The 26584-nt window shown below is 30.8% G+C and overlaps 1 protein-coding gene across 1 annotated transcript in view; it reads left to right on the top strand.

Moving 5' to 3' along the window:
- The window catches only part of LOC142321295 (uncharacterized), a 78635-nt gene that overhangs the window by 42636 nt on the left and 9415 nt on the right, over nucleotides 1-26584 (top strand). The window contains exons 7-8 of the mRNA XM_075359292.1: nucleotides 15706-16607; nucleotides 25403-25624. Coding sequence (XP_075215407.1) covers nucleotides 15706-16607; nucleotides 25403-25624 — 1124 coding nt within the window. The remainder of the gene's footprint in view (nucleotides 1-15705; nucleotides 16608-25402; nucleotides 25625-26584) is intronic.

Below are 26584 nucleotides of genomic sequence, written 5' to 3'. Positions count from 1 at the left end.
AGTAACCGGAGGCAAGTGCAGCCAGTCACACATACAATAACGGTGGCAGTGGCTGTGTTAGATGAGCCACAGCGCTATATAATTTCGCACCCCTTAAAAAAATCGGAATTAAAATAAATCTGAATATGGTTTGTAAATATTTATCAGAAAAGAATTTGCAAGCCCAAAATCTACTGAAAATCTCTTTAACTAGAGTCGGGATTGGAAAAATTTACAATCATTGTTCAATTTTTTTTTACCTTTCTTCATCCTCTTTCCAAGGTCGAATTTCAAAAATTTAGAAATTGGTTTATTGACATGAAGATTATACTGACCAAAAATCAGGTTGATTTCTTCATTTTTTACCGAGAAATTAAAAGAACAACAGGGTTTTCAAAAAAATTCAAAAATCCATTTCATCCCCTTGAAATTCGGAACTTAACGAAATCTAGAAATTGATTTTTAGATATTCATTATCATTTGGTTTCAAATCCAGGTCATACCGTGATAGACACTCACAATTCAAAATTCATTAATTCAATTCATTAAAGTGGGTGTATACAGAATGAGTATGATGCTACTACTTTTTGATGCTTTCAAATACTGATCTGAAATTAGGCCCCATCTATATCAACCGTTAGATTTAATACAGTGTAGACATGTATGTCATCAATTATAACAGAATAAAGAATATCTTAAAGAAATTTATTCTGTGAGATAAAAAAAGATGACAAATGGTTACTAACTTTGTCGGCTTTGCTCTTGAAATAATTTCAATTACGGTTTATAAATATGAAAGATTTAATTTTGCAATATTTAGAATAGTATTGTTAGAAACACCAAAATTTTAAATAAAAAACATTTGGGCTCGATTGACCACCTTTTTTTTTGTTTAACCTCCGAGTCCACAGTTAAGCATTACTTAAGAGGATGAGATAAATGATTTTTAGCGTGTGTGAAAATGCCATGCCGGTCAGGCATGGCATTTTCCGATTGACCACCTAGAACAAATGAATTTTTAACTTAAAATTATGCAGTATTAGAAGTATAATTTATTGAAAAAAGATGAGAAAAATATTAAAAACTAAAAAACACGACTGCCAAAAATAAAAAAATTGCTCTTTAATATAGGATAATTAAAATATACGGATGACAATGTTGTACATAATATTTTTATATAAACTGTAGGATAATTTTTTTTTTAATTTTTGAAATTTATTTAAACATATATATATATATATATATATATATATATATGTATTAATATTTATACAACCAATGCCACTACTGGTAACATAAGGATTCCAACGCGGGGTCATCATACATCTAAATCGGTACAACCTCTTTCTCTTCAAATAAAAAAGATAATCATGAAATTGATCCATTTGGTAAAGAATTATATGATTGAATATATATAAACTAAAATAATAATAGTAATTCACGCTTATTAAAAATAAGAACCGCTCTATAGATTAAAAGAAAAAATAACACAAGAGAAAAAAAAATACGAATATATGAAATAAACGTAATAAAGATAACGTAGAAGATAAAAATTGGATGAATAATTAAAACGTAAACTAAATAGGTTTTTCCTTTTGATTGCAAATTCCAAGAAAACACTACTTAACCCGAAATGTTTACTTAACAAAAGCGGGAACAAGAAAAAATCATGACATGTATAAGAAAATATTTAAAACAGTTATGCGTTTGTATAGATAGACAATTCCTTTTCTTTCACAATTAATTTAAATAATAAAATAAAAATAGAAACTTACGTGTATAGAATACTTGTACGATAACTAAACAACTAAATATTTTTAAGAATTTTAATTGTATACTACTAAAAGATAATTAAACGTATAATTACATTACAGTACAGTTCATTAAACATAAAACTGTTAGTCATTGTAGCTGATTAAGAAGAGAAGACGTATGAATAAGAGAAGATAAAGTACTCTTATCTTGTCATTCATGGTTAATAAGCAAAGGTTATGGTTTTTGCCATTTTCATGCATTTGATTTACGGAGAACGGAGTTGTTGTACATTGATCTGTAGATAAATTGTTTACTATTTCTAAAGTAAAGCGATAAAAACATAATGAAAATAAATAAAAATAAAATAAAAAAACTGTAAAAAAATGAAGTAACTAAAAATAATAAAATAAATTTTTTACGTAATGTAAAATAAATAAACAGTCACTTTAAAGACAAAATGTAAATAAAGATAATCGTAAAAAGCACATACAAATCATGAAATATAAATATTTTTCAGCACAAATTTAAAGTTCTTTCACAATTTGAAAAATCATATTAGACGAAATAGCTATAAATAAAGTCTTTCTTTGGGAATTTACAAATATATGAATTTGACGCTTCCCCTTTTTAAAGTATCTTTTTTTCTGAATTTAATAGGGTATAATTTGTTTTATTTTCCCAGTTATATTTCTATTACTGCTATGCAGAAATTTTAATTATAAAAGAAATATATATATATATATATATATAGATCGTCCAGAATTTCGATATCGGATTTTTTGAGTGCGCCAGGTGATCTGTAGCATGGCACGGCACAAGGCCCCCGGATATGATTGTATCACAGTGGAGCTTCACGTCCGAGCGCTTCCAGTGGCCCTCTAACTAGAATATATAATAGGTTGCTCTTCACCGGTCACTTTCCGGTTTGTTGGAAGCGTGGTGACTTGGTGTTGTTGTTCAAAGGTGGCGACAAAGTTCCTACTGTTAGTTCTTCTTACCGTCCACTAACAAACTTACCCGTGGTTGGCAAGGGTTTTTGAGAAGGTTCTAAATTTGCGTATTTATGAGCCAGTCCGGAGATAGTAATCAAAATACAGGCCAACACACTAAAGTACGTACATACATTTTCCAGAAATTTCTACGGTTTTTTTTAATTTTTGGACTCAGAAGACGGTGAAACGTCGACATTCTCAAAAAAATCCGATATCGAAATTCTGCAAATATATAAATATATATATATATATATATATAATAAATTCACTCATAAAAACTTTTCTTTTTTTTTTTTTACTTATAATTCCGATTAGTATTTTAAACGATCTAATCGTTTAAATCGATCTATAGGGTTGAATATTAAATCGATCTAGGGCAGGAATATTGATGAAGATGTGAACTTAAATTACTTACTTAGTGTAATTTATGATCAGGCATCTTCCGAAAAATACTTTAATACATCTACTACTTGTAACCGGCAAGTTTGGTCACGCGATTGTCAAATGAAAATACGTAGGACTTTTAGACCGTTAAACATGTATAGAAGGACTAATTTATATGTTCGTTGTGGGGTATGAGTTATATTAACATTTTTGTAAATATTTATTTATTCAAAATGTATAGGTGTACCGAATAACAAATTCTTACTGACTGTTGAGAGTAGAGAGGTACAACTTGATGTGGTAGACATAATTGGATAACAACTACATAGGTAACTTCTCCAAGCACACAATTGTGTACAACTCGCTAACAGAGTTATGCATTGGGATTAATTGATACGGAATACTATACATTCATACATATATACATATGTAGATATCGCTTTCTATAGGATGTTTAAACGTTGTTATAATAGGTAAAAGGTTAAATTCGATCATTTTTATAATATACAATTCTGTACGTTCTGAAAATATTCCTGAAGACAAATAATATCTAATACTCAAGTGAAAAATACTCAAGTGATTTTAAGTACATAAAAAAAAAAAAATCCGTAGTACTAATACTTAAATTTATTCTTAGCATCAAAAGCACGAATTATACCTTTATATTTAATAATTTGTAAGACGAGCACAAATAACTAATTAATTTGGTTTAATATATATTAGTAAAGGGTACAGTCTGAGTTAAGTTTATTAAGTACGGTTTTTGCGTTCGATTTGCAGTGGCCAATGAGTTTTATTCATGTGTATTTGGAAGGGGTATCTCCCTTCCACAGCAGGGAAATTCCTACTTCTTAACTCGGCTGATAATAACAGCATTCACAAGTTCAACAGTGAGAATTGTAACGTCTAACTATTATATGAGTAAAAGAGAATGGTTTTCAGGTAAGTGATTAATTTAATTACAGTAATATTTTAAATGGATTACTGTTCTTAGTTACTATTGATGTTGCATAAAATGTGTTACACTATCGTAGTAAGTAGTTATACTACTGTTAACTGCTAATAGTGGTTATTTAACAATAAAAAAAAAAACGTTAGTTTCTTACTTTTTATTTTTGGTAAACGGTTCTTAAGCCACCTTAGTAGTTTTTTTCCATTTTAAACAATTAAAAAACGTTTGCAATCATTGTTATACATAAACTTAGTTGAGTAACTATAGATTATGAAAATAATAAATAAAAAAAAAATAAGTGAAATTATTATTGCTATAACAAGCTAAATTTTTAAGAAAGATAGCTTGACCGTAACCACTGAACGTTGATGTGACATGTGAATCTTTTGTAGCACATCTGAATTGCACTGCTGAGTCACCTTAGCAGACCACTGGATATTCTTCCAATTGTATTTAAAAATGTATTCCATTCCAGTTCAATGAATTCAATGTATTCCATTCTTATAATCATTAAAAATGTTGTTCATTTATTGGCATTCGAGATGCCAATGGATTATCCCTTTTCCATTCAATAGAAAATTGTCGAAGTCAACACTTTTTTGTCAGAGACATCATAGTCTGAACACAACATAAGATTTGGATATAATTAATACTTAGTTGACCAGACTTCAATTACTCACAGTGTGAGGGAAAACTGTTCCATCGAAAGCGATCAGTCACATAGACCCAACATGAATTTATTCGCTATGCCACAAGGAAGCGCTGGTCTGGTTCAAGGAGGCGAAAATCAGAAGCCAGCGACAGTAATGTCATGTGGAGTCACAAGACGTCCCTGGCAAAGAAACTTTAACAAAGAGTTTGAAAGTACAGATTTCTTACCATAATTAAACGGTAACTGTCATTTCTATTTTCAATAAAAAATTCATTCGGTCAATTTTAAAAATGTTTTAATGTAATCTTTATGTCGTAAAGGCTTAATAGTCATCATCATAAAATAAATCAATCATCATACAATAAATATATGTAATTAAAAAAAAAAATAATAATAATTACCGGAAAATGTAATATATATATTTTTAAAATTTTCTACAATTAAATATTTAAAAAAAAAAGTAGTTTTACAAACATTTCCTTGTAACTACTGTTCGATTTCTATTTGTATTTCTTCAACACGTTGGAATAAAGTATTGTTTATCTATTCAATGATACCTGCAGTAACGTCTTTAATTGTTCATATTTTACTTTATGCGAAATTATCTTATTCTGACACGCAGATTCTAAAAAAATAGTGTTTTTTTTTCATTACTTGTAAAAAAATATTTTTCTACATTCTGACTTGTAGTTTATTACAGTAGTATGTTTACAGCTTATTTATGAATAAATATATTTGATTTTATATAGTGGTGGAAACGAAGATCTGGTTTAAATTCTGTTCGATTTTTCTCGAACTCTCTTTTTCTTTTTAGCCTCCGGAACCACCGTGAAGTATTATTTTAGAGGATGAATGAGGATGATATGTATAAATTTAAACGAAGTGTATTCTTTTACAGTCTCGAGTAGACCATTCCTGAGATATGTGGGTGATTGAAACCCAACCACTAAAGAACACCGTTATCCACGATCTAGTGTTCAAATCAGTATAAAAGTAACTGTGTTTTATACAGTTCCTTTTATCGTACTGGAATTTTAGTATCAATACAGTTCAATGATCTCCATTGTTTCTCAGCTGTTTGAAGTTTTATTTGAATAACAGAAAATAATATTTCCCGAAGCACTGATGAGTCAAAAACTAAAAATTCTCACAATTTTGAAAATTTTATCAAGATAGATTTGGTTATGGTTCACTGAAAAAAATTAAACGTGTGTAAAAAATGTAGGAAGAATTTTCAGCTTGTTTTTGAAATAGCATCTTTGTTTAAAAAAAAAATATTGATAGTGAGGTTTTTACGATAGCTTTTGATATTTTAATGCCCAGATTTATTTCTCGATGTTACACCATTTATTTGAATTGTAGTCTGTGTCCATATAATTGTACGTTTTTAGTATCTGCAAGCAATTTTCCAAAAATTATTGATGTATTATAAAATATTAAAAAAAAATTTTAAATGAATTTTTCTAAAACTGTTTAAGTATAATTTTAAGCTTTAATACTTTTATTGAAAGTATCCAATCTTATTTTCATATTAATTTTATAATGTATACAGTTTATTTTAAATTGAAGGTTTTTACAATATTTAGGTCAGCATTTCGGATTCATGAAACGACACATCTTAGAAATTTTGATTTCGGAATGAAATTGTATAAATGTGATTAACGTGGCAACAGGACAAAACCTAACCTTGAGGTTTTTTAAATTTTTTAATTAAGAGCTAAATAAAAATCGTAATAGATTAACTCTCGTTCTGTCTATTATAATTTCTTTAAATAGCAAAAAAGGCGTCGTTTATATTTGCAGAAAATCACTGGAAAAATAGATTTTACTGCGACACAGTACATTTAAAAAAAAATTGTTTTCTTTATTTTTCAGTGATCGTATCAACGTTTTTTTTAAAGCAGTAGACAGTTCTACAATAGATATTCATAAATGAGGTTACTATTAAATAAAATTTAAATTCCGATGATTATTCGGTTAACTGAAGTACTTTCCTTGTCTGCGTAAATTGCAGTCTATAAATGTTTGTAGTCTAAGATAATAATCAACATTGTTGATATAATCTGTTAGTTCGCTATTAGAAGCGTAATAACTTAATACTTCATTCAGCTGTCAAGAAAACAATTAACATCATATTTACAAACAACAATAGTTTTATCTTGCAATTTTGTCTGAAGCGATAACAATTATTGCCCAACTAAGAATTTTATGCGTTACCGATAAGTAAGTAAGTATCAGCTTTTTTTGTCTTTAAGTTGATGTTATTGCCATGAATTTCAAGAACATTATCTCTTATACAATTGAAAAGTTATACTGCTTGAACAACTTTTGTAGGTCAACAGTATTTGATAAAAATGAACTAAATTCTAACCTTTCTCAACCAATATTTAAACATACATGTAACGACTAATCTACAAATAGCATGAAACTTTTATATATACTAAATAGGGCATATGAAAAAATAATAATTAAATATAAAAAGATATTGTATTATAACCACCGTAACATATATATGTAGCTACTAGCAACCTATCGCAACTTTACCCGAGGTATATGGTTACTTGCGTATCTCGTAGCGATCAATCTTTTATCATATGTTTTTTAGTCAAGCAACCGGAGGCAGGTGTAGCCAGTCACACATACAGTAACGGTGGCATTGGCTGTGTTAGAAAAGCCACAGCGCCCCATATACCTTCGCACCCCAAAAGAATTGGTATTAAAAAAAACTCCGAAAATGGTTTGTAAATATTTATCGGAAGAGAATATGCAAGCCCAAATCTAATGAATATCTCGTTTACTGCAGTCGGGATTGGAAAAATTTACAATCATTGTTCAAATTTGTTTTTATCTTTCTTCATCCTCTTTCATGGTCGAATTTCAAAAACGTAGAAATTTGTTTATTGACATGAAGATTATACTGACCAAAAATCAGGTTGATTTCTTCATTTGTTACCTAAAAATTAAAAGAACAAGAGAGTTTCGAAAATAAATAAAAAAATCCATTTCAACCTTTGAAACTCGGAATTTCAAAAAAATCTAAAATTACTTTTTAGATATTCATAATCATTCAGTTTCATACCCAGCTCACAAAGTTATAGACACTCACAGTTCACAGTTCATTAAGTTTGTGCTTCAACCGGAAACTGCAGTATACAAACACACGCGCGCGCGCGCACACACACACACACACACACACACACACACACACATATATATATATATATATATATATATATATATAATTTGGTTGCGATAGAGCGGGTAGTTTTTTGTTTATCCCGAACAAAAAAACTACAAGAAAACTTTCTCTTTATATAATATTTTATATATATACAGAATGAGTCAAAAGTATGGAAACCTCTCATCAACTTTAAAAACGTTCCAGATAGAATACTGTAACTTCCAGGATAAGGTATCGGTCAACTACTTTACCTTTTGACGTAAAATAGAATTTCAATCCCTTATTGAGAGATGGCTCTGGAGTTGTAAATCAAATATTTTAAATGGTAACACTCTTTTAGTAATAAATCATTTTAAAGGTCTCTTTAAGTCAAGAAAAATGGTATAAATAGAAGGTCGGTACGATTTCTAAACCCAAAATGGCGGAGTAATAAAGTTTGGATTTTGAAAAGTAGTAACTTTGAATAATAAAATTAAATAAACAGAATTTAAACTGAAATACATTCAAATTTATTTTAAAAGTTAAATTTCAATTTTAAAATATAAAAGAAATAATTAACCTAAAGATTGTTGTTTTAATTTAATGAGAAAATAAAAAAAAAATTATCACCTAATTATACTGATCAGCTAATCATTGATGGTCTATTATCCATGTTGTAAAAATGACGCTTAGTTAATTATTGTGTAATAGTCTATTTAGTCTTCATTACTACATGAGACTTTATTATAATCGGTTGGATAATTGATTTTGCTTATCTTTATTGCATTTGTAAGCCACTTTTATTATTTGCATCTTTTTTACCTTTTTTTTGTAATTGCTTTTACTTAATTAATTTTTTCTGTCCTCCTAACATTGCTATCAACACGTCAGTTAGAAAACAGGAGAAGGTCACACTTTTAATGATGGAAAGGTTTTATGATAGAGTTTGATCATATAATGAAGTTTGTGAATTGTTCATTGCAACGTTTAATAATCGTAATCCTATTTCAAAAGGTACAATGTCAAAACCCATAGAACGATTTGAGGAAACAAGAAGCATTAATAATGGGGAAACTAGGAAGGCTTAAATCTGCAAATAATAACATATCGTTAGGGATTATGCAAGAATTTATTGACAATCCTCATTCCTCGACTCAAACAGCAGCACAAAAACATAACATTAGAGCCAAAGTTCAGTCATTTGAACATTAAAAAATGAAAATTTTAACCTTTCGAAATTCGTATGGTGCAAGAACTTAATGGAGATGACTACGATTGAAGACTTGAGTTCTGATAAATTATGATGAACAATATTTGTGCAGATCCTAATTTATTAAACAACATAGTTTTTAATGATAAGTTCACATTTCTTTTAAATGGTAATGTAAATCGCCATAATTGTCGATAATGGACTGACATTAATCCAAATCGGTATCGTGAGGCAAATATACATAATCCAGTCAAAGTAAATGTTTGGGCAGGTAATGTCAGTAGGCGATTAATAGGGACGATTGATGGAAATTTAAACACAATGAAATTGAGGCTTTGCTTCTTCTCCTTCTTCTCATCATCAGAGTATAGGCAAATCGCCTGTTCTGATCTCAAATAAATTCTATATTTATACATCCAAATTTAACTGGTGTTGATATGTACCAGCGCATAGGACATAGGTAAAGCAGCACTTCTCATAAAAATGGAACTGCATTATATTTCCATCCATACTTAAGAAATTCATATTTATGAAATACGACATTACTGGTTTCCATATATACTTATTTATATGGAAACGTAAACTTATTGATATGATTGAGAAGCTTTGCTTCGCGTCCAAACAATTAGAATCATTCCAAAGATTCAAAAACGTTGTGAGAATCAACTTCCTAAACATTCGGTTTGAACAAGATATTGCCTCGCCTGATTTTGATCTTCAGGTACGTGAAATTTTTCCTGGAAGATGAATTGGCCGAAGGGGTCAAATAGAGTGGTCAGCGATATCACCCGACTTATCCCATCGGATTATTTTCTACGGGCCACTTAAAAAGTATTGTTAATAAGGCTCATGATATCGATGATTTACAAAATATAATTCTAGAACCAGTACAAAATATCACTAGTAAATCATTGATTAATGCAATATCTTTTACAACAGATTGGTACACTGTCAAACAACAGAAGCAGGACATTTCGAACATTTATTAAAAATAAATGTAACTATATAAGCAAATATATACATATATATATTATTGCAGCTGATGGATGAACGTAGAAAATATAAGAATCCTAGTGATGAAGAAAGTAAAAGGAACTATCGAAAATTAAGAAATACTATAAACAGGAAGTGCAAACTACCGAAAGAAGAGTGGATTAAAGAAAAGTGTTCAGAAGTGGAAAGAGAACTGAACATTGGTAAAATAAACGGACCATACAGGAAAGTTAAGGAAAATTTTGGGGTACATAAATTAAAATCCAATAATCTGTTAAACAAAGATGGTACACCGATTTATAATACGAAAGGTAAAGTCGATAGGTGGGTGGAATATATTGAAGGGTTATACGGAAGAAATGAATTAGAAAATGGTGTTATAGAGGAAGAAGAGGAAGTTGAAGAGGATGAAATGGGAGAAACAATACTGAGATCTGAATTTAAGAGAGCATTAAAAGATTTGAATGGCAGAAAGGCTCCTGGAATAGACGGAATACCTGTATAATTACTGCGCAGTGTAGGTGAGGAAGAGATTGATAGATTATACAAACTGGTGTGTAATATTTATGTAAAAGGGGAAGTTCCGTCAGACTTCAAAAAAAGTGTTATAGTCATGATACCAAAGAAAGCAGGAGCAGATAAATGTGAAGAATACAGAACAATTAGTTTAACTGGTCATGCATCAAAAATCATAACTAGAATTGTCATACAAGATAACTACACATATAAGATAATAGATTATGAATCTTTTTTTATTATATATAGTAAAATTGTTTTCTGTAATTAAAAAAATATTCCAATAAGATAACACCAGATGGAAATTACAACCGTTTCCAATGGTTTTCTGGCAATAACACTTTTAATTCTATACAAACGAGTTGTAAATAAAATAATATATAAAAGAATCTAATTTGGTATTCATTATAGTTTCAAAATGTTTCAACTCTTTTATAAGGTAGGATAATTTGAAAATAAAAAAAGACTTTAATCTTCTATTAAAATATGTTTCGTATGATAATAAGTAGCAAAAGAAAGAAAAAAACAAAACATTACAATGACCTTTTAGTCAAGTAAAATATAACATTATCTTCAAGTTGAGATAGTATTATCTTAAGTAATAGGTAGTATTAGTTAACTTATTTTTATTAAGCTTTTCTTTGTTACTTTTGAAGAATACAATAAAATAAATCTTGTTAATCCCTAGAGATAAAAAAATTAAGTTTTTACGAAATGTAAACTAATTATACAGTATCACCGTATGATCTCTCCAGTTGTAAACAAATATAAATGTTGCAATACAGCTGCCTCAAAATATGTATTATGTAAAATTATCGTTATAAATAAAATTAAGCTTGTTTTATTATTTTAAACAATCTGTTTACCAAACACTCACGATATTAGAAACATAGTTGTAGCATTCTATTTTTCATACATTACACATAACAGATAACTTTTTCAATATTTCTCATTAATAGAAAAAACCGACACTGGACAGCTGTTCCGATGAACGAGATAATTTTTTTTTGTCATTGTAGATAGAAATTAAAAATTATTAATATATATTCGCGTTCGAATATATAATAAAATAAACATACTAATTTTTTCTCTATCCCATAATTACTGGTCTACATCAATTACAGCTAACCTAACATTTTTTTTTATATGTAATATAGTATTTTATAATACTACATGCAATATTAGGTTTTAATTTTATATAATATTAAGGTATTTTTGAGTATTACTTAACTCTAATATTCGAAAACATGTTAGGATAATCATACAATTGATTACAAATTTTTATTGGAAAATACAATTAAAAAAAAGAACTTCAAATCGTCTGCGATGATAAAATATTCTTTTTTTTTTAAAAGATTTTCCACTTAAGTGAAATATATACAGAGTGTATCATGAAGTTCTCCAGGAACTTAGGTAACCTATTCTATTTGTGAAAATCATGGAAAAAGTTAAATATATTTTCTAAAATGCTTCGTTTACGATTATGGCTAGTAAAAGATTTCGCTACGATAAAATTCTAATTTTTTTAACTTTTCTTTGATTTATTCAACTTAACTTAAACCAATTTGTTCGGAATTAAATTTTGTACATGTTTTGTTTAAAAGTTTTATGTGCTTATTAGCCACTTAACAAAGTATATTAAACAAAAAAAAAGGGTTTTTTACACTAATTTATTGGTTTACACTCCAAATTTCTCAAAAACTATGGCAGATTCGGTTCTGGAACCTCTTTTTTATTTATTTATTTAACCACATGAGAGCAACCGGTAACCGCCTACAAAACGTTACTTTGGTCAGTCCCAAGTTTCGTGGCTGAAGACTAGCCCCCCCTTAGTGCAGCTTGAAGCTTATCTCCCGACGAGGTCCCTCTTGGATTATTGAGACATCACAAGATCCCTCCCAGTTGCCATGATGACTCTCCTCAAGAGGGCTTTGGTTCTGGAACGTAGATTATTTAAGTTTTCAGGTCAAAAAAACTATAAGGAATCACCAATTCTTCCCCTTAATTAGCGTCATAGAAATTTTAGTACGACCTTTTTTCTCTAGGGTAGCTGAAATTTTAGCGAAATCTTTCACTCGTCGTAACTCACAAAGGAAGAATTTTAAAACATATGTTTATATGGTCTTTTTCAATTATTTCCACGAGTAGAATAGGTTATGAAAATCCCAGGAGAACTTCGTGATACAGTCTGTATATAAATATTAAAATTGGAGACAGTGAAGAAAACATTCATATTTTCCTATTGAAAAAGAGCCTATTGAAAAAGCCTATGAAAAGAACCAACAGTAAAGAGAAAAGAAGCAACAATTTATGTGGACAAATTTCATGGTAAAAAATCGGTATCGTATCTTTATTATCAAGATCTTAACAAGTTAAAGAATGTAAAGTTGAGATAAAAATCTAGAAATGTATTTATTTATTTATCTACCAGGTATTATTGCAATATTCCAATACACAATAATAATATTACCTTCTATTACACATACATAATCAGCACTGGAACTCGTATAAACCTGGTTATACGAAACCTGGTAGGGTTATAAACCTGGTAGGAAGTGTATAAACCTGAGCTCGTGCCTGGATGTAGAATCAAAAATAAAAAAAATAAAACATAAGGATCTTATCCTAAAAAAAAAGTTATGTATACTGCAGTTCATATCAGAAGTCCATATAACTCCAATTTAACCTAAAATTAACTTAATAAAAATACTTCTTATATAATTTGTTACAAATATAAAAAAAAAAATTATTTTTTTAAATTATTCTATTTACTTACAAATAGCCATCTCCGCAGTTTAGATTTAAGTATATTTTTACTTGTATCTAATAATTTCAAATCTCTGGCAAACTATTAAATAGTTTTGTAGCATTGCAGAAGTGCTTTTTGCCCATTTCGAATGGCAACCAATGGTAAAGCAATAGATTTGTTTCTTGTTTTGCTTTTAGACAAGTTATGCAATTGTTTTAAATTATCGTACTTATACAATAATACTCGTAGATTATTAGTTTAACGTGATTTAATACCATTTTGATGTCATTATTTTCGTTTTATTTAAATATTATTAAATTTTTTTACGCAAGTTAAATATGGGTGATAACGCATTATTGTAAGCAGGTTCCCATATTACTTTAACAACTTCAGTTAACTTCAAAAAATCATTTTTCTTGTGAGACTTTTAGCCTTAGTAATCTATTTTTACCTTTACAAAATTTCACGTTTTTGTTTTATTATCCTTACCTATCACTATCATATTTCAGCTTAACTAATTCAGTAATTTTCTAATTTGTATGCATAACAAGTATAATTTCTTTTTAATTCACCATTTGAGGACTTTTTTCCAAGTTTTGTAAAGCATGTTCTTTGTTTTAATAGATTTAATAATAATACTATGTATCTTTCTAGGTTTATCCTTTTTGTTTAATTCTTTTTTGTTGGTTGTAGATAAATTAAATAAAATTAAATTCTAGTTAAATTTAATAAAGTGGCTGCGGTAGAACTACAAAAGCTGAGATTTTGTCAAAATCTCTTCTAGTATGAATGTCTTAAATATTTCCTCTTTATTTATAGTCATTAAGACTCCTCTACATATATTAATCAACATAATTTTTGGGTACTAAGTTGCGATGCACGTAGACATGTATAATATTTTTAAATACAGTGCGTTCGGAAAGTCGCTGTGCTTTAGAATTATGTGGTGCATTCGGTTCTTTCGGCATTAGGTTTGTTTCCCTGTGAATTCTTCGTTTGGCGGTACTCAAAAATAAACCGAGAGACGTCAGGTGTTGTGCTATAATTTAACGTGCCGGGTTTCGTTTCGTTTATCGCAATCAATAGTTGCGGAAACGTAATTGTTCTTTCGGTAGAGAAACGCATTTTTCTCGTTGAACTCTGCTTTCGTGAAGTTGACAAATATTTATTGAAACACAAGTTTTGAAAAGTTTCTTTTAATAAACTCCTGTTCCTCGCCGCAATGCAGTTCGAACTCTTATCAAAAGAATTCGGATAACAGGCTCTATTGAAGACGCTGATCGATGATCAAAAAATAAGCTGAAGAAGCTGCTTGATAGTTCGGATTCGAGGGCTAAAGGTCCATCAAAGTTAATGCGTAAATTAGCACAACAGCAAGATATCGGACTTGCTACAGCACTAAAGCTATAAGAAAAGGACTGAAACTTTTCTTCTACAAAGCAATGTGTATTCAAGAACTGAAATCTACAGATCATGCCAAAAGACAAAATTATTGTCAAGGTTTTATTGACCAAAATTCCGTAGGTTTTTTGCAGATAAAGCGTGGTTTTTGCGATTTCTTGTGGGAGGATATATTAATTCACGAAATATACGACTGTAGTCAACTAATATTCATGAATTACACGAAGCAAAAATTGGAGTCTGGGTCGCTGCGAGTCGAATGCGCATTGTGAATCCAATCTTTTTTGAAAATAGAGTGGGAAAATAATTTATCGTTATTGTGTTGTTTGAAAAAACATCATTAGTCAGTTAACAATAGTGAAAATCAATCACGGTTGGTTCCAATAAGATGTCGTCGCTGCTAACACAGGTCAATGATGTTTTTACGAAATGTCTTTGGAAAACGAATCATTTCAAGGGGTTTGCAGCCTGTACAATCACCTCCCATCAGATTGCTTTACCATGAGGGGGGGGGGTAGCGAAACAAACAGTGCATCGCAACAAACCGCGCCCGATTAATGAACTACAAACAACAAAGACATACGTACGAGACATTCCAGTACCTCAGCTGGTTAAAGTGTTCGAAAATAAATCGAAACGTGTGCAGTGTTGTATTAATGTTGTAGGAGGTAATTTTCAACACCTTTTATAAATTAATCCAGTTACTTTAATATCCGTTTTTATAAAATAATGTAATAAAAATACAAAGTAATAATTAAGAGAATTTCGTCATTACACTTCCATAACTCAATGCACAGTAACTTTCTGAACGTAAATAATATTTTTCAACATAAAAAAGGACATAAAAGGAGCACAGTAATGATTTTTTTTTTACTTTATTTCATGTAATAATTTTAAAAAAATGATTGTTTAATTTCATATTACAGTATTTATATTTATGCAAATATGAAATTATGTTTTAGGGCATTAAACTCAATAATGGTTTCAACCTCCTGGTGCATGGAATTTTATATATTATTATTGACAGTTATAATAATATCATACGGTTATATTAAATATCAATTTTCGTACTGGAATCGCAAAGGCTTTCATCACGTTACTGGAAAATTTCCATTTGGATCGTTAGGTGATTTTATTCTAGCTAAAAAGTGGGTTGCTGAAACAATAGCTGATATTTATAAACAAGGAAAAGGACATAAATATATAGGATATTATTCATTTTTATCACCGGCTTTGGTCGTAAGAGATTTAGATTTAATTAAAAACGTTCTAGTCAAAGATTTTCAGTATTTTTCTAACAGAGGAGTATACTATGACGATAATGTTGATTCTTTATCCGCTCATCTATTCGCTTTAGACGGTGTGAAATGGAAAAATACCCGTAATGTAATCAGTCCAGCTTTTTCAAGCGGAAAAATGAAACTTATGTATAGTACCATGAAAATTTGTGCTCTCGAACTGAAAAACTATATAATCGATTTATTAGATAGAAATGAAGATATAATCGGTTTTAAATATTTATTAGCGAGACATGGAGTGAATGTAATCGCAAATACAGCAGTTGGAATCGAAGGACATAAGCTGGAAGACGATAGTGAATTAAGCAAAATAGCTTTTAAAGTGACAGCACCGGATTTGATTCAATCATTTAGATTTACATTACCTTTGGTCAGTAAAAGTATAGCAAGACTTCTTAAATTAAGATTTACTCCGAAGGAAGTGGAAAATTATTACTTAAATTTAACTAAAAAAATAGTAGATTACAGGACAAAAAATAATGTAGTACGAAATGATTTCATGCAATTATTAATGGAGGTATGGGATAAGAACAGCAACTACGATGAACAACCTAGTGAAATACCAGGTATTTCGAGTTTTTATTTTATTTTTAATTTTATTCAAGTTTTTCTTAAATTTTTGCAATGTAGTTATAGTTTTCGTAGATTAAAATAGTTAATAACAGTGGAAGACTACTGTTTGAATATGCAAAAAAAAACTCCAGTGCTTTTAGGCTGATAATTATGGGTGGAAAAAAGCTGGGATTTATTTACAACATATTTGAACAAGGGATGATAATATTTCAAAAATTCATTCTAGAAAATTCTTTAAAAATAAATAAGCAATAATCAAAAATTAAAAAATGAACACTTCTCAAACAAACTAATAGGGGATTTCGGTATGTATACCACTTTTTAAATGTATATTTTAAAATTTTAACTTTTTTTTTTGCTTTTATTTACAGCCGCATAAACAATCACAGTTATTAGCGACTAAAGTAACACTATCATGTTGTGTTACATAAAACAACAAAAATCATAAATAAAAAAATAAACAATAAAGAATAAATATAGACAAGTAACAACTAAAACACACAAAACAGACAAAACTAATAAATTATATTCTTCATTCCACTGCGGGACAGGAACCGTAACAGACGTTTTATACCTTCTTTTTGGTTTAGTAGAAATTTTATATGTGAACCCAGGTCTTTGTCGGATTGTTCCAAAGATTGGGCAATCAAAGAGCAGATAGTGCATGGACCATTTGACCTTGCAAGCCTCACAGATCTTCTGAGGAGAACTAAATAAATGAGCGTTAGTAAGCCTGTTGTGCCCAATCCTTAGCCGATGATGGACTTGGTCTCTTCTATTGCTTGGGGAAAGAGGTTTCTCGAGCACATTCCCCCGGATGTTATGTAATGCCGTGGGAGGACTCAGCAGCGAGAACCTATTCCACTGAGCCCGCAAATTTACTTGGACTGATCTCATGAAGTCTCTATCACATGTCGATTGTACTCCGATGCCATTTATTGCAGCTCTTTTGGCAGCCTCATCAGCCCGTTCGTTCCCGAGGATGCCACAATGGCCAGGAACCCATACAGTACCGCAGTCTTATTTATCCTTAAAAGGATATTATGAATAATCTGGACGATATTTTAAATAATGAAAATTTTACCTAAAATTTTGTTGAATTCTGAGTTGGGGTTAGATTGGTTAACTGGTATTTCTCCCGTCACCACCCCATTCGGTCGCCCTGAGCATAGACCAAATGTCAGTGCCAAGATACGGCTACTGTGCTTCTTAAACAGTTTAGCGACCTCGTTACCTAAAAGCTCCTAGTGAGCTACCTATCAGCGTGAGCGGATTAAGCAGGGTGCTATTCACCACCCGCTTATGTGTCCTAACCGCTCACTTGTCAAACTAAATCTAGATCGGGGAGGCGCACCCCTTGTTACTAATTACTAAAAGTCATTAAAGTTAATAATAATAATAATAGACAGCAATTTAGGCTGTCACGCCTCGGTCGCTGTATGCCAGCTAGTGCCTGTCCACCATTTAAAGCGCTTGGAGTTTGTATCTGGCTGGTGGCCAGCCATTATCTCAGAAAAAATTCCCACAGCGGCGCTATAGGAATCAGTATTACCCAGATTAATTATAAAACTCTAGCGATGACGGTTGAACTTAGCAACCTCATCGAGGAACTCCCTCACGTTTCCACAATGCTGCTCTCACCACACTGACTCATCGTTTATGAGCGACCAGTTTTTCCCCTGACCTCTAAGTTCCAGGGTGGCCCGGTCTCTGGCCCCCCCCAAGAGCAGGCTCGTTCGACTGGACCTCCCCGCAGACACACAACTCACCAGGCGCTAGGCGAAACCTAAACAGATATTGCTTCAAATCCACATGGTTGGTGAGCACTTGGGCACCCGCTGCCCTTAAAAATGAATTCGAGGCATATACCCTCCCCCCCGGATCCTGTATAAACCTATATAAGGATCTTCCCTTAGTCGTGGTGTGCCATTCGAGCTGCCATGCCTCCATCGCGAGGCTCCATAGCCTCTTCCGCAGGCGGGAAATGGGCAACTGAACGAAATTTAGATCCGGTGCATTGTAATCGCCGTTCCGCTCCGGTTCTAGCCCGGCTCGAAACCGCATCCCAAATGCCTTGGCTTCGCGACCTCTTCGCAACTTCCACATGGCTGCCCGAACTTTCACCGCTAAATCGATCGGGAGAGTTTTTCCCAATACGGTGGTAGCCTTGTAGGAGGTTGTTTTAAAAACACCAGTGCATACTATCAAAGCTCTGCGCTGGGCACTCCTTAAATTTTGAAGTAGTGCTCTATTTCTATCCAACATATGCGCCCAAATTGGTGCAAATTGAGTTGGGGTTAGAGAAGGTTTCTATTTTCTTTCTACATTACTAAAGCAAATTTTTAAAAGTAACCCAGGAAACCTTTCAACAAAACGTCATATATTCCAATTATAGTCCAATTTTTATATAAACTTAATATCGTTTGTGCCTTATGAGCAAGAACACGTTAGTATATTTCATAATTTCATTACACCTTCCACCCGTTACAGAAATCCTAAGTAAAATAGACGGCAACAAGAGACATGCATACCAAAAGGCGTAAAGAAGTAAAAATTGTGTCCTAGTTTTGTTGTACATATTTTTATTCAAAGAACCTTAACACATTAAGAATATAAGTACTATGAAACCAAAATTTTCACTTCTTAAAGTAATCTCACTTATTATATACTGTAACAATTGGGAAAAATAATAATGTAAGAAGATCTGTACTTCCTTTTTCCTGTTTAGCCTCCGGTAACTACCTTTCAGATAATACTTTTGAGGATGAATGAGGATGATGTGTATGAGTGTAAATGAAGTGTAGCCTTGTACAGTCTCAGGTCGACCATTCCTGAGATGTGTGGTTAATTGAAACCCAACCACCAAAGAACACCGGTATCCACGATCTAGTATTCAAATCCGTGTAAAAATATCTGACTTTACTAGGAATTGAACGCTAGAACTCTTGACTTCCAAATCAGGTGATTTGGGAAGACGCGTTCACTACTAGACCAACCCGGTGGGTTAAAAAGATCTGTACTAGAAAAACAAAACAGAACCAAAAAGTATACAATATATATTCGTATTATAAATAAAAATCTTATTAAAATTTAATTATATATACATATTCATAAAAAATTGATAGGTATGCTACTACACTTGGTTAACAAAACGAATAACTTTTCCTTGAAAGTTACTTTGTTAAATGAACATTAAAAATGGCAAATTTATTAAATTCCAAAAAAAACAAAAACTAATGGTTACAGATTATGTAAGATAATAGTGATGTAATTGTTTTATAAATAAATGAAATGACTAAAATCAATTCATATAATGAAAAAAAATTAAAAGTTAATTATAATACAAAGTGATTAAAAATGAAATAAACACTTTCTATAGCTTATGAAAAATTAAACTGGTGTATGTGAGTACAATAAATGATATAGTTTTACAGGGAATTTTTTTAAAGTTTATGTAGGTATATCTGCTCTGCTGCTAATGTCGATGATTAATGCATGATTGATTGATTCTCAATGTCATTGATTGGTGCCATGTTAACAGTCTGGAAATATGACCGCTGTTGTTGTAGAGAAAGCTTTTTGTGTACTAGAATTAGCCAAAAAATCTCTGTTATTGTCATACAGCGACGTTTCAAAACAAAAATTACCACCAACAAGAAAATCAATCTATGAGTGGATAAACAGTTTCAAAACACAAGGTATCTGTGTAAAAAGAAAAGTACTGGAAGACCTCCTGTTTCAGAAAAACAAATCGATCGTGTTCATTATTTGTATCAACGTAGCCAAGGCAAATCGACTAGATCAGCAAGTTTAAAATTGCAAATTCTTCAACCAACTGTAAGAAAAATTCTGTTGAAACGTTTGAAAATGATGCCTTAAAAATTATAGTTAGTACAAAGTTAAATGTCGACTATAAAGTCTTACGTTAAAATTTTTGTGTGGAGTTACAGGAATGTGTTGAAAATGACGATAGTTTTTTTCATCGCCTAATTTTTGGTGGAAAAATTAATAGACATAATGGCCAAATTAGTGGAAAATTTAATAGATATAATGTAAAAATATGGGGTAAAAAAAACCCAAGAGAAAGTTTACAACATATTTACGATTGCCGTAAAGTGAACGTGTTTTACACTGTGTCTCGTGAAAGGGTGGACGGCCGTTCTTTTTTCACGAATTGACAATAACCGGAGTAATTTATCTGGACATGTTGAGCGAATGGCTAACGCCTCAACTCGAGGAAGATACTGACAAGTTCGTTTTTTTTCAAGATAGAGCTAATATATTGGGTCACAAAAGTATTATTTTTGCCAATGAGAGATATGCTATTCACGCAATTAGTAGTGTTATGAATATATCGTTTACACATACTCGTATTAAAAAAGAAAATGATATTAACCTAAGAAGAACTTTTCTAAGGTTTTATTTTTATTTGGTTAAACTTATTTCTTATAAATGATTTTTTAATTGGTACATTAAGTTTTCTCTTAAGAGTTTATTATAAAATTTAAATAACTAATTGAACAAAAAAATATAATCCGTTAGATTTTCTTTTTCAATCTCTTTTCTTAACTTAATGTAACAGTCTGCTAAGATACGGATTATTATTCACAATCTGCACTGTGCAAGACAAAAATCAAATATAAACAACTGTATTTAATGTAATCAAATATAAACAACTAAATAATAACTCATGTTCATAAGTTTACAGTGGATGAGAACCTTGCAAAAAGAAGATGAAGTCAAAGTAGTAAATAAAAATGACTAATGATAGTTATCTTTCACAATTAATTAATTTTTTCAGCACAAAAAAATAAAATATGAACGAGATAGCCGAAAATTAAGAGCATGGTAAGTAATTGGGAATTACAAGATTTTTGGAGAATAGAAAGGCTCAGAAACACGTATCAAGCTACATTATTTGCGTTAAGTTTAAAGATTAATGATTTGTTTTATTAAACGCACCGGGTTGGTCTGGTGGTGAACGCATCTTCCCAAATCAGGTGATTTGGAAGTCGAAAGTTCCAGCGTTCAAGTCCTAGTAAAGTCAGTTATTTTTATACGGATTTGAATACTAGATTGAAGATACCGGTGTTGTTTGGTGGTTGGGTTTCACTTAACCACACATCTCAGGAATGGTCGAACTGAGACTGTACAAAGTACACTTCATTTACACTCATACACATCATCCTCTGAAGTAATACCTGAACGGTAATTCCCGGAGGTTAAACAGGAAAAAAGAAAGACTTGTTTTATTAAAATGGTAAAAAAGTTGAGGGTTTCTTAGTTTCCCCTAATCACTTTTTTGTTATGCAGAGTTTAATTTCAATGATAAATTCATAAAACAATTAAATTAAGACAAATTTAAGAAAAATATCTTTTGGACTATTAGTCTTCCAAACCCCAATAAGCACTTGTTAACTTCTCCTGTTAAATGTGCAACAAAAATTCCAAAGAAAAAAAGGGCTAATCTAATACTATATCACTGTTTGAATTAACGGTTTTCAGTTATCATATATTTACTATTTTAGACCAAAATGGTAATTAAAAAGAAAAAAAATGATAAATTTGGGTTTAAATAAGCTGAAAAAGACAATTTATAAAGCAATTAAAAGTAACCATTATTAAGGCGGGCACAAAAAATAATTAAAAAATAGGAAAATTATAATGTAAAATTCCTTAAAAATATTACCCTTTGAAACTGCTACTGTGGCCTTTTGTTTGCAAGATAAGACAACAGTGAATTAATTTCTAAAATAAGTACGTGGTCTATCATGTATGGCCACAATAAAAGTATCATACTCGTACTATTTTTTTAAAATTTAATTTCATTGGTGATAAAATATCTTTTTCTAAAGATATTCTCATACTATGATCATTATTTCTCTTCTAAATGATCATAACAGTATTTTAATATTAAAAATAACTATTGTCCACTGAAATAGCTATTAGTTGAATTACTACTGATAAATGAAAAACAATTTGTCAATCGAAAAATAAAATATGCTAAAAATACCTATCAGCGAAGAAAATGAGAAAATATTTTTAGGTAATAATAGGACATAACTTTTGTACTCGAAAAAGAAGGAATTAAAAGTAGGATTCGTAAAATGAAAGCACATTATAGACTAAAGGCGGATGGTTACAATAAGAAATTCTTCAGTCAGTTATAAGGCTAAATTACGACGCTACAAAACAGAAATTTGTCTAGAAGCCTTACATAGAAGCCAGTGTTTAGGAAAGTTTAATGTAAGAAATCTTTTAAAAGAAGAAAAACAATCTCAAAAAAGATTTTTGGACCCAAAAGAACAAAGGAAGGTTGTAGGCTAAAGTCTACCAAAAAGATTTATTAAGAAATAAAAGATTTAGAAACGGAAATGCGGAAAAGAAGAATGATTCTGACCATATTTAAAAAATAAGTGACAATAAATTTACAAACAATTGTTTAACTTTTACGAAGAAAGAAAAACAAAAATAGATTGCACCAGGACTTAAACCAAGACCTAAAACAATTAAATAAAGATTGGAAAACACAATAACAAAAAAAAATACTTCGAAAAACAAATAAGAATTTCAACCTACATGAAACGAAAAAACCGTAGAACAGTTCCAAAAAATTTACAGAACAGCAAAAATAAACATTCTCGGAAAGAATGAAAAAGACTGGTAACAATGGAAAGAAAATAAAAAGAAAAAAGGAAAAGCAACGAGATCGAAAAAGGTATAATCTTTTTGGGTTTATTGCGCGTTCGCACGTTTAAAAAATTTGAGTTATTAAATTTTATATAAAAGGATAGTCTTGTTTAAAGAATATATTCAGTAACGAAGTATATTTATGTAAGTTTGCAGAAATGTTTTTTTGAACTAAAATAAAATCAATTTAGATTTTTTAATTTTATTATGAAGCAAGTTGAGCTTCAAACGGATCGTCAAAGATGTGTTGATTTTATTGGTTTTCCTGTTTAGCCTCCGGGAGTCACCGTCAGGGATTACTTCAGAGGATGAATGAGGATGATATGTATGAGTGTAAATGAAATGTAGTCTTGTACAATGTCAGGTTGACCATTCCTAAGATGTGTGGTTAATTGAAACCCAACCACCAAAGAACACCGGTATCCGTGATATACAGAGTGATTTTTTAGTTCTGTTACCCAATTTTAAATGTAATTTAAGAAAGGGAAATTTAGGTGGAATAAAAAAATGTATTTATTACTTACAAAAGACATTTAATAAAAAGCTATTACTTACATAATTGTTAAAGAATATGCTCAAAATGCTCACCCCTTGCGCTTATACACACACGGACTCTTTTCAGCATATTAGCAGAAACCTTTTTAAGAGTTGCATTGGAAATATTCGTGATTAAGTCTGTAATATTGACTTAAGTTCATTAATAGTGTGAGGATTGTTTTTGAAGGCCTCGGACTTAATATAGCCCCACAAAAAGTAGTCAGGAGATGTGAGGTCTGGGGACGTTGGTGGCCCTAAGCCCTTGCTTATTATTCGATCATCAAAGAACTCTTGCAGAAAATCCATGGTTTCTCGAGACGTGTGGCATGTAGCGCCGTCTTGCTGAAACCGTTCTTGAGGTTCCAGGAAGGACACAAATTGGCACACAATATTCCAGTATACTTCACTATTTACTTACTGTCTGTTCGGAGAATATGGGTCCGACTATATGATGACGAGATATCGCACACCACACACCAATTTTTTCAGGATGCAAAGATTTGTCTTGTAAAGCGTTAGGATTTTCAACTGCCCAAATTCGACAGTTTTGACTGTTCACATAACCATCGAGATGGATCCAAGCTTCATCAATAAAGAACACTGTGTTTAAAAATTCGATTCCGTTATCATTTACGAGAGACCTAAACTGACGGCAATATTGCAATCGTTTGTTTAAATCTGGAGGTTGAAACTGTTGGACTAATCGTACGCGATACGGATACAATTTCAATTTTTACCAGCTTTCTGAACACTCGAATATGACAAACCAACTTGCGGGGAAAGTTTTCGTAAACTGTTCCGTGGACAATTGAGCAATCTTGTTCTCACATTCTCTAAAACGTAATCTGTCAAGCGAGTTGGTCGACCACTACGTTTTCTGTCGCAGACACTACCTGTCTCTCGAAATCGGTTTGCTAGCCCAGAAATTGACATTTTTTCTGGCGGAGGAACACCAAAAAATTTAATTTGAAATGATTCTTTTACACTTGTGTATGATTTCGTAGCGAAATATCGTTCAAGAATGAAAACTAGTTCTATGGTAAAATATATTCTGTTCGTAACACGACTGGAAACGGCACAAAAGTTTACATAGCTCAAGGAGAATCAACTCACACTGCCGTATCTATACCGGTTGAGTAGCGCTACCAACTTCGGTAGTTGCGCTACTACCAATGAAAAAACAAAATTTACCTTTTTTAGAAAAAAATTACCAGACATTAACAATTGGGTAACAGGACTAAAAAATCACCTTGTAGTATTCAAATCCGTATTAAAGTAACTACCTTTATTAGGATTTGAATCTTAGAACTCTCGACTTTGAAATCAGCTGATCTGCGAAGACGCGTTCACCACTAGACCAACCCGGTGGTGCGATGCTATTATTTTAGTTAAAATATTGTTACGTTAAATTAAAAAGAAAAAATATATATTTAAGGATAGAAATAGCTATTACTTAAATAACCAATTATTAGTTAGTTATTAATTAAATTATCAATTCATATGAATTCGAAGAAAAAGTTTTTTTCGAAAATAAAATATTTATCTATTTATTCTTTTTCAGAAGACAGCAGAAAACTTTCATTAAAGGATTTAGCAGCGGAGACATTTGTTTTTATTCTTGGAGCATATGAAACAAGTTCTTCCACAATATGTTACTGTTTATATGAACTGGCAACAAATCCTGATGTCCAGGAAAAGTTAATAGATGAGGTTGATAGTATTAATGGAGATATTTCTTATGACGAATTGAACAATTTACCGTACTTAGAAATGGTACTTAACGGTAAGCGAAGCAATAACACAATTTTCTTTTCAAAAATAAAACTTAAAATTATTTTTCCATTACAAATAATAATTTTAATGTTTGCAAGAATCCGTGTTACATGGGTCTTAACCTAATTCTGAATACAATTTTAAGTTCGGTCACCTCCATCAGGATTACTTATAGCTAGTATTATCACAAGAAAATAATCAATTAAAAAAATTGAAGTTACTAATCTTACATTTTAATTTTCTGAAATCGTGTAATAAGATTTAAATTCAAAATAGAAAAAAGAAATGGAAAATTCTATTAACTCTTCCAGAATTTGTATTGAGCACAGAATTTTCATCTCTGTTTCATTTGGTAAGAAAATAATTAATATTTTTTAATTATTTTATTTTACAAAATCATTCACGAGGTTTTATCTTCAATAATTCTTTGAGCCATTTTATAAACAACGAATCGTTTTAGCTTATGCATCACTTTTCCCAGAGATTAATCGCAGAGATGAAAAACAAACGAATGCTACCACTTTGACACGGGTGTGCCAGTAATTTAAACAAAGTTGATTTACGCCAAATCTAAAGGAGTGAGGTTTTTTAAACAAATATTTTGGGTTTAACAATAAAAGTTTCTTTAAAAATTAATGGAGGTACATAGAAAAAACACTAAGTTGTTTCAGGAATTTGAGGGAAAGAGAAAGTTGATTTTTCATCAAATTGAAATCGGTTTGTTACCGCCACTGTTCAAAACGTATTAAAATCTAGGGCGGTGAAAATATACTGATCCACAACAACACTTTATTCTATATCAATAAGAAAAACTAAAAGCTTGTAACGTTCTAGCTGTAAACCTTTTTCAGGTGAATTAATCACACCTTCTTTTCTAAGGTTTTTTGAAAATAGCAATAAGGTGTTTAAAGTATCAAAAATGATTAGAGAGAAGGAAAATTATAAAAGATATATATATATATATATATAT

The sequence above is a fragment of the Lycorma delicatula genome, chromosome 3 (assembly GCF_047948215.1).
Source record: "Lycorma delicatula isolate Av1 chromosome 3, ASM4794821v1, whole genome shotgun sequence".
Lineage (NCBI taxonomy): Eukaryota > Metazoa > Arthropoda > Insecta > Hemiptera > Fulgoridae > Lycorma > Lycorma delicatula.
Note: the sequence above shows the minus strand (reverse complement) of the source record. Positions and strands in the feature narration are given on the sequence as shown.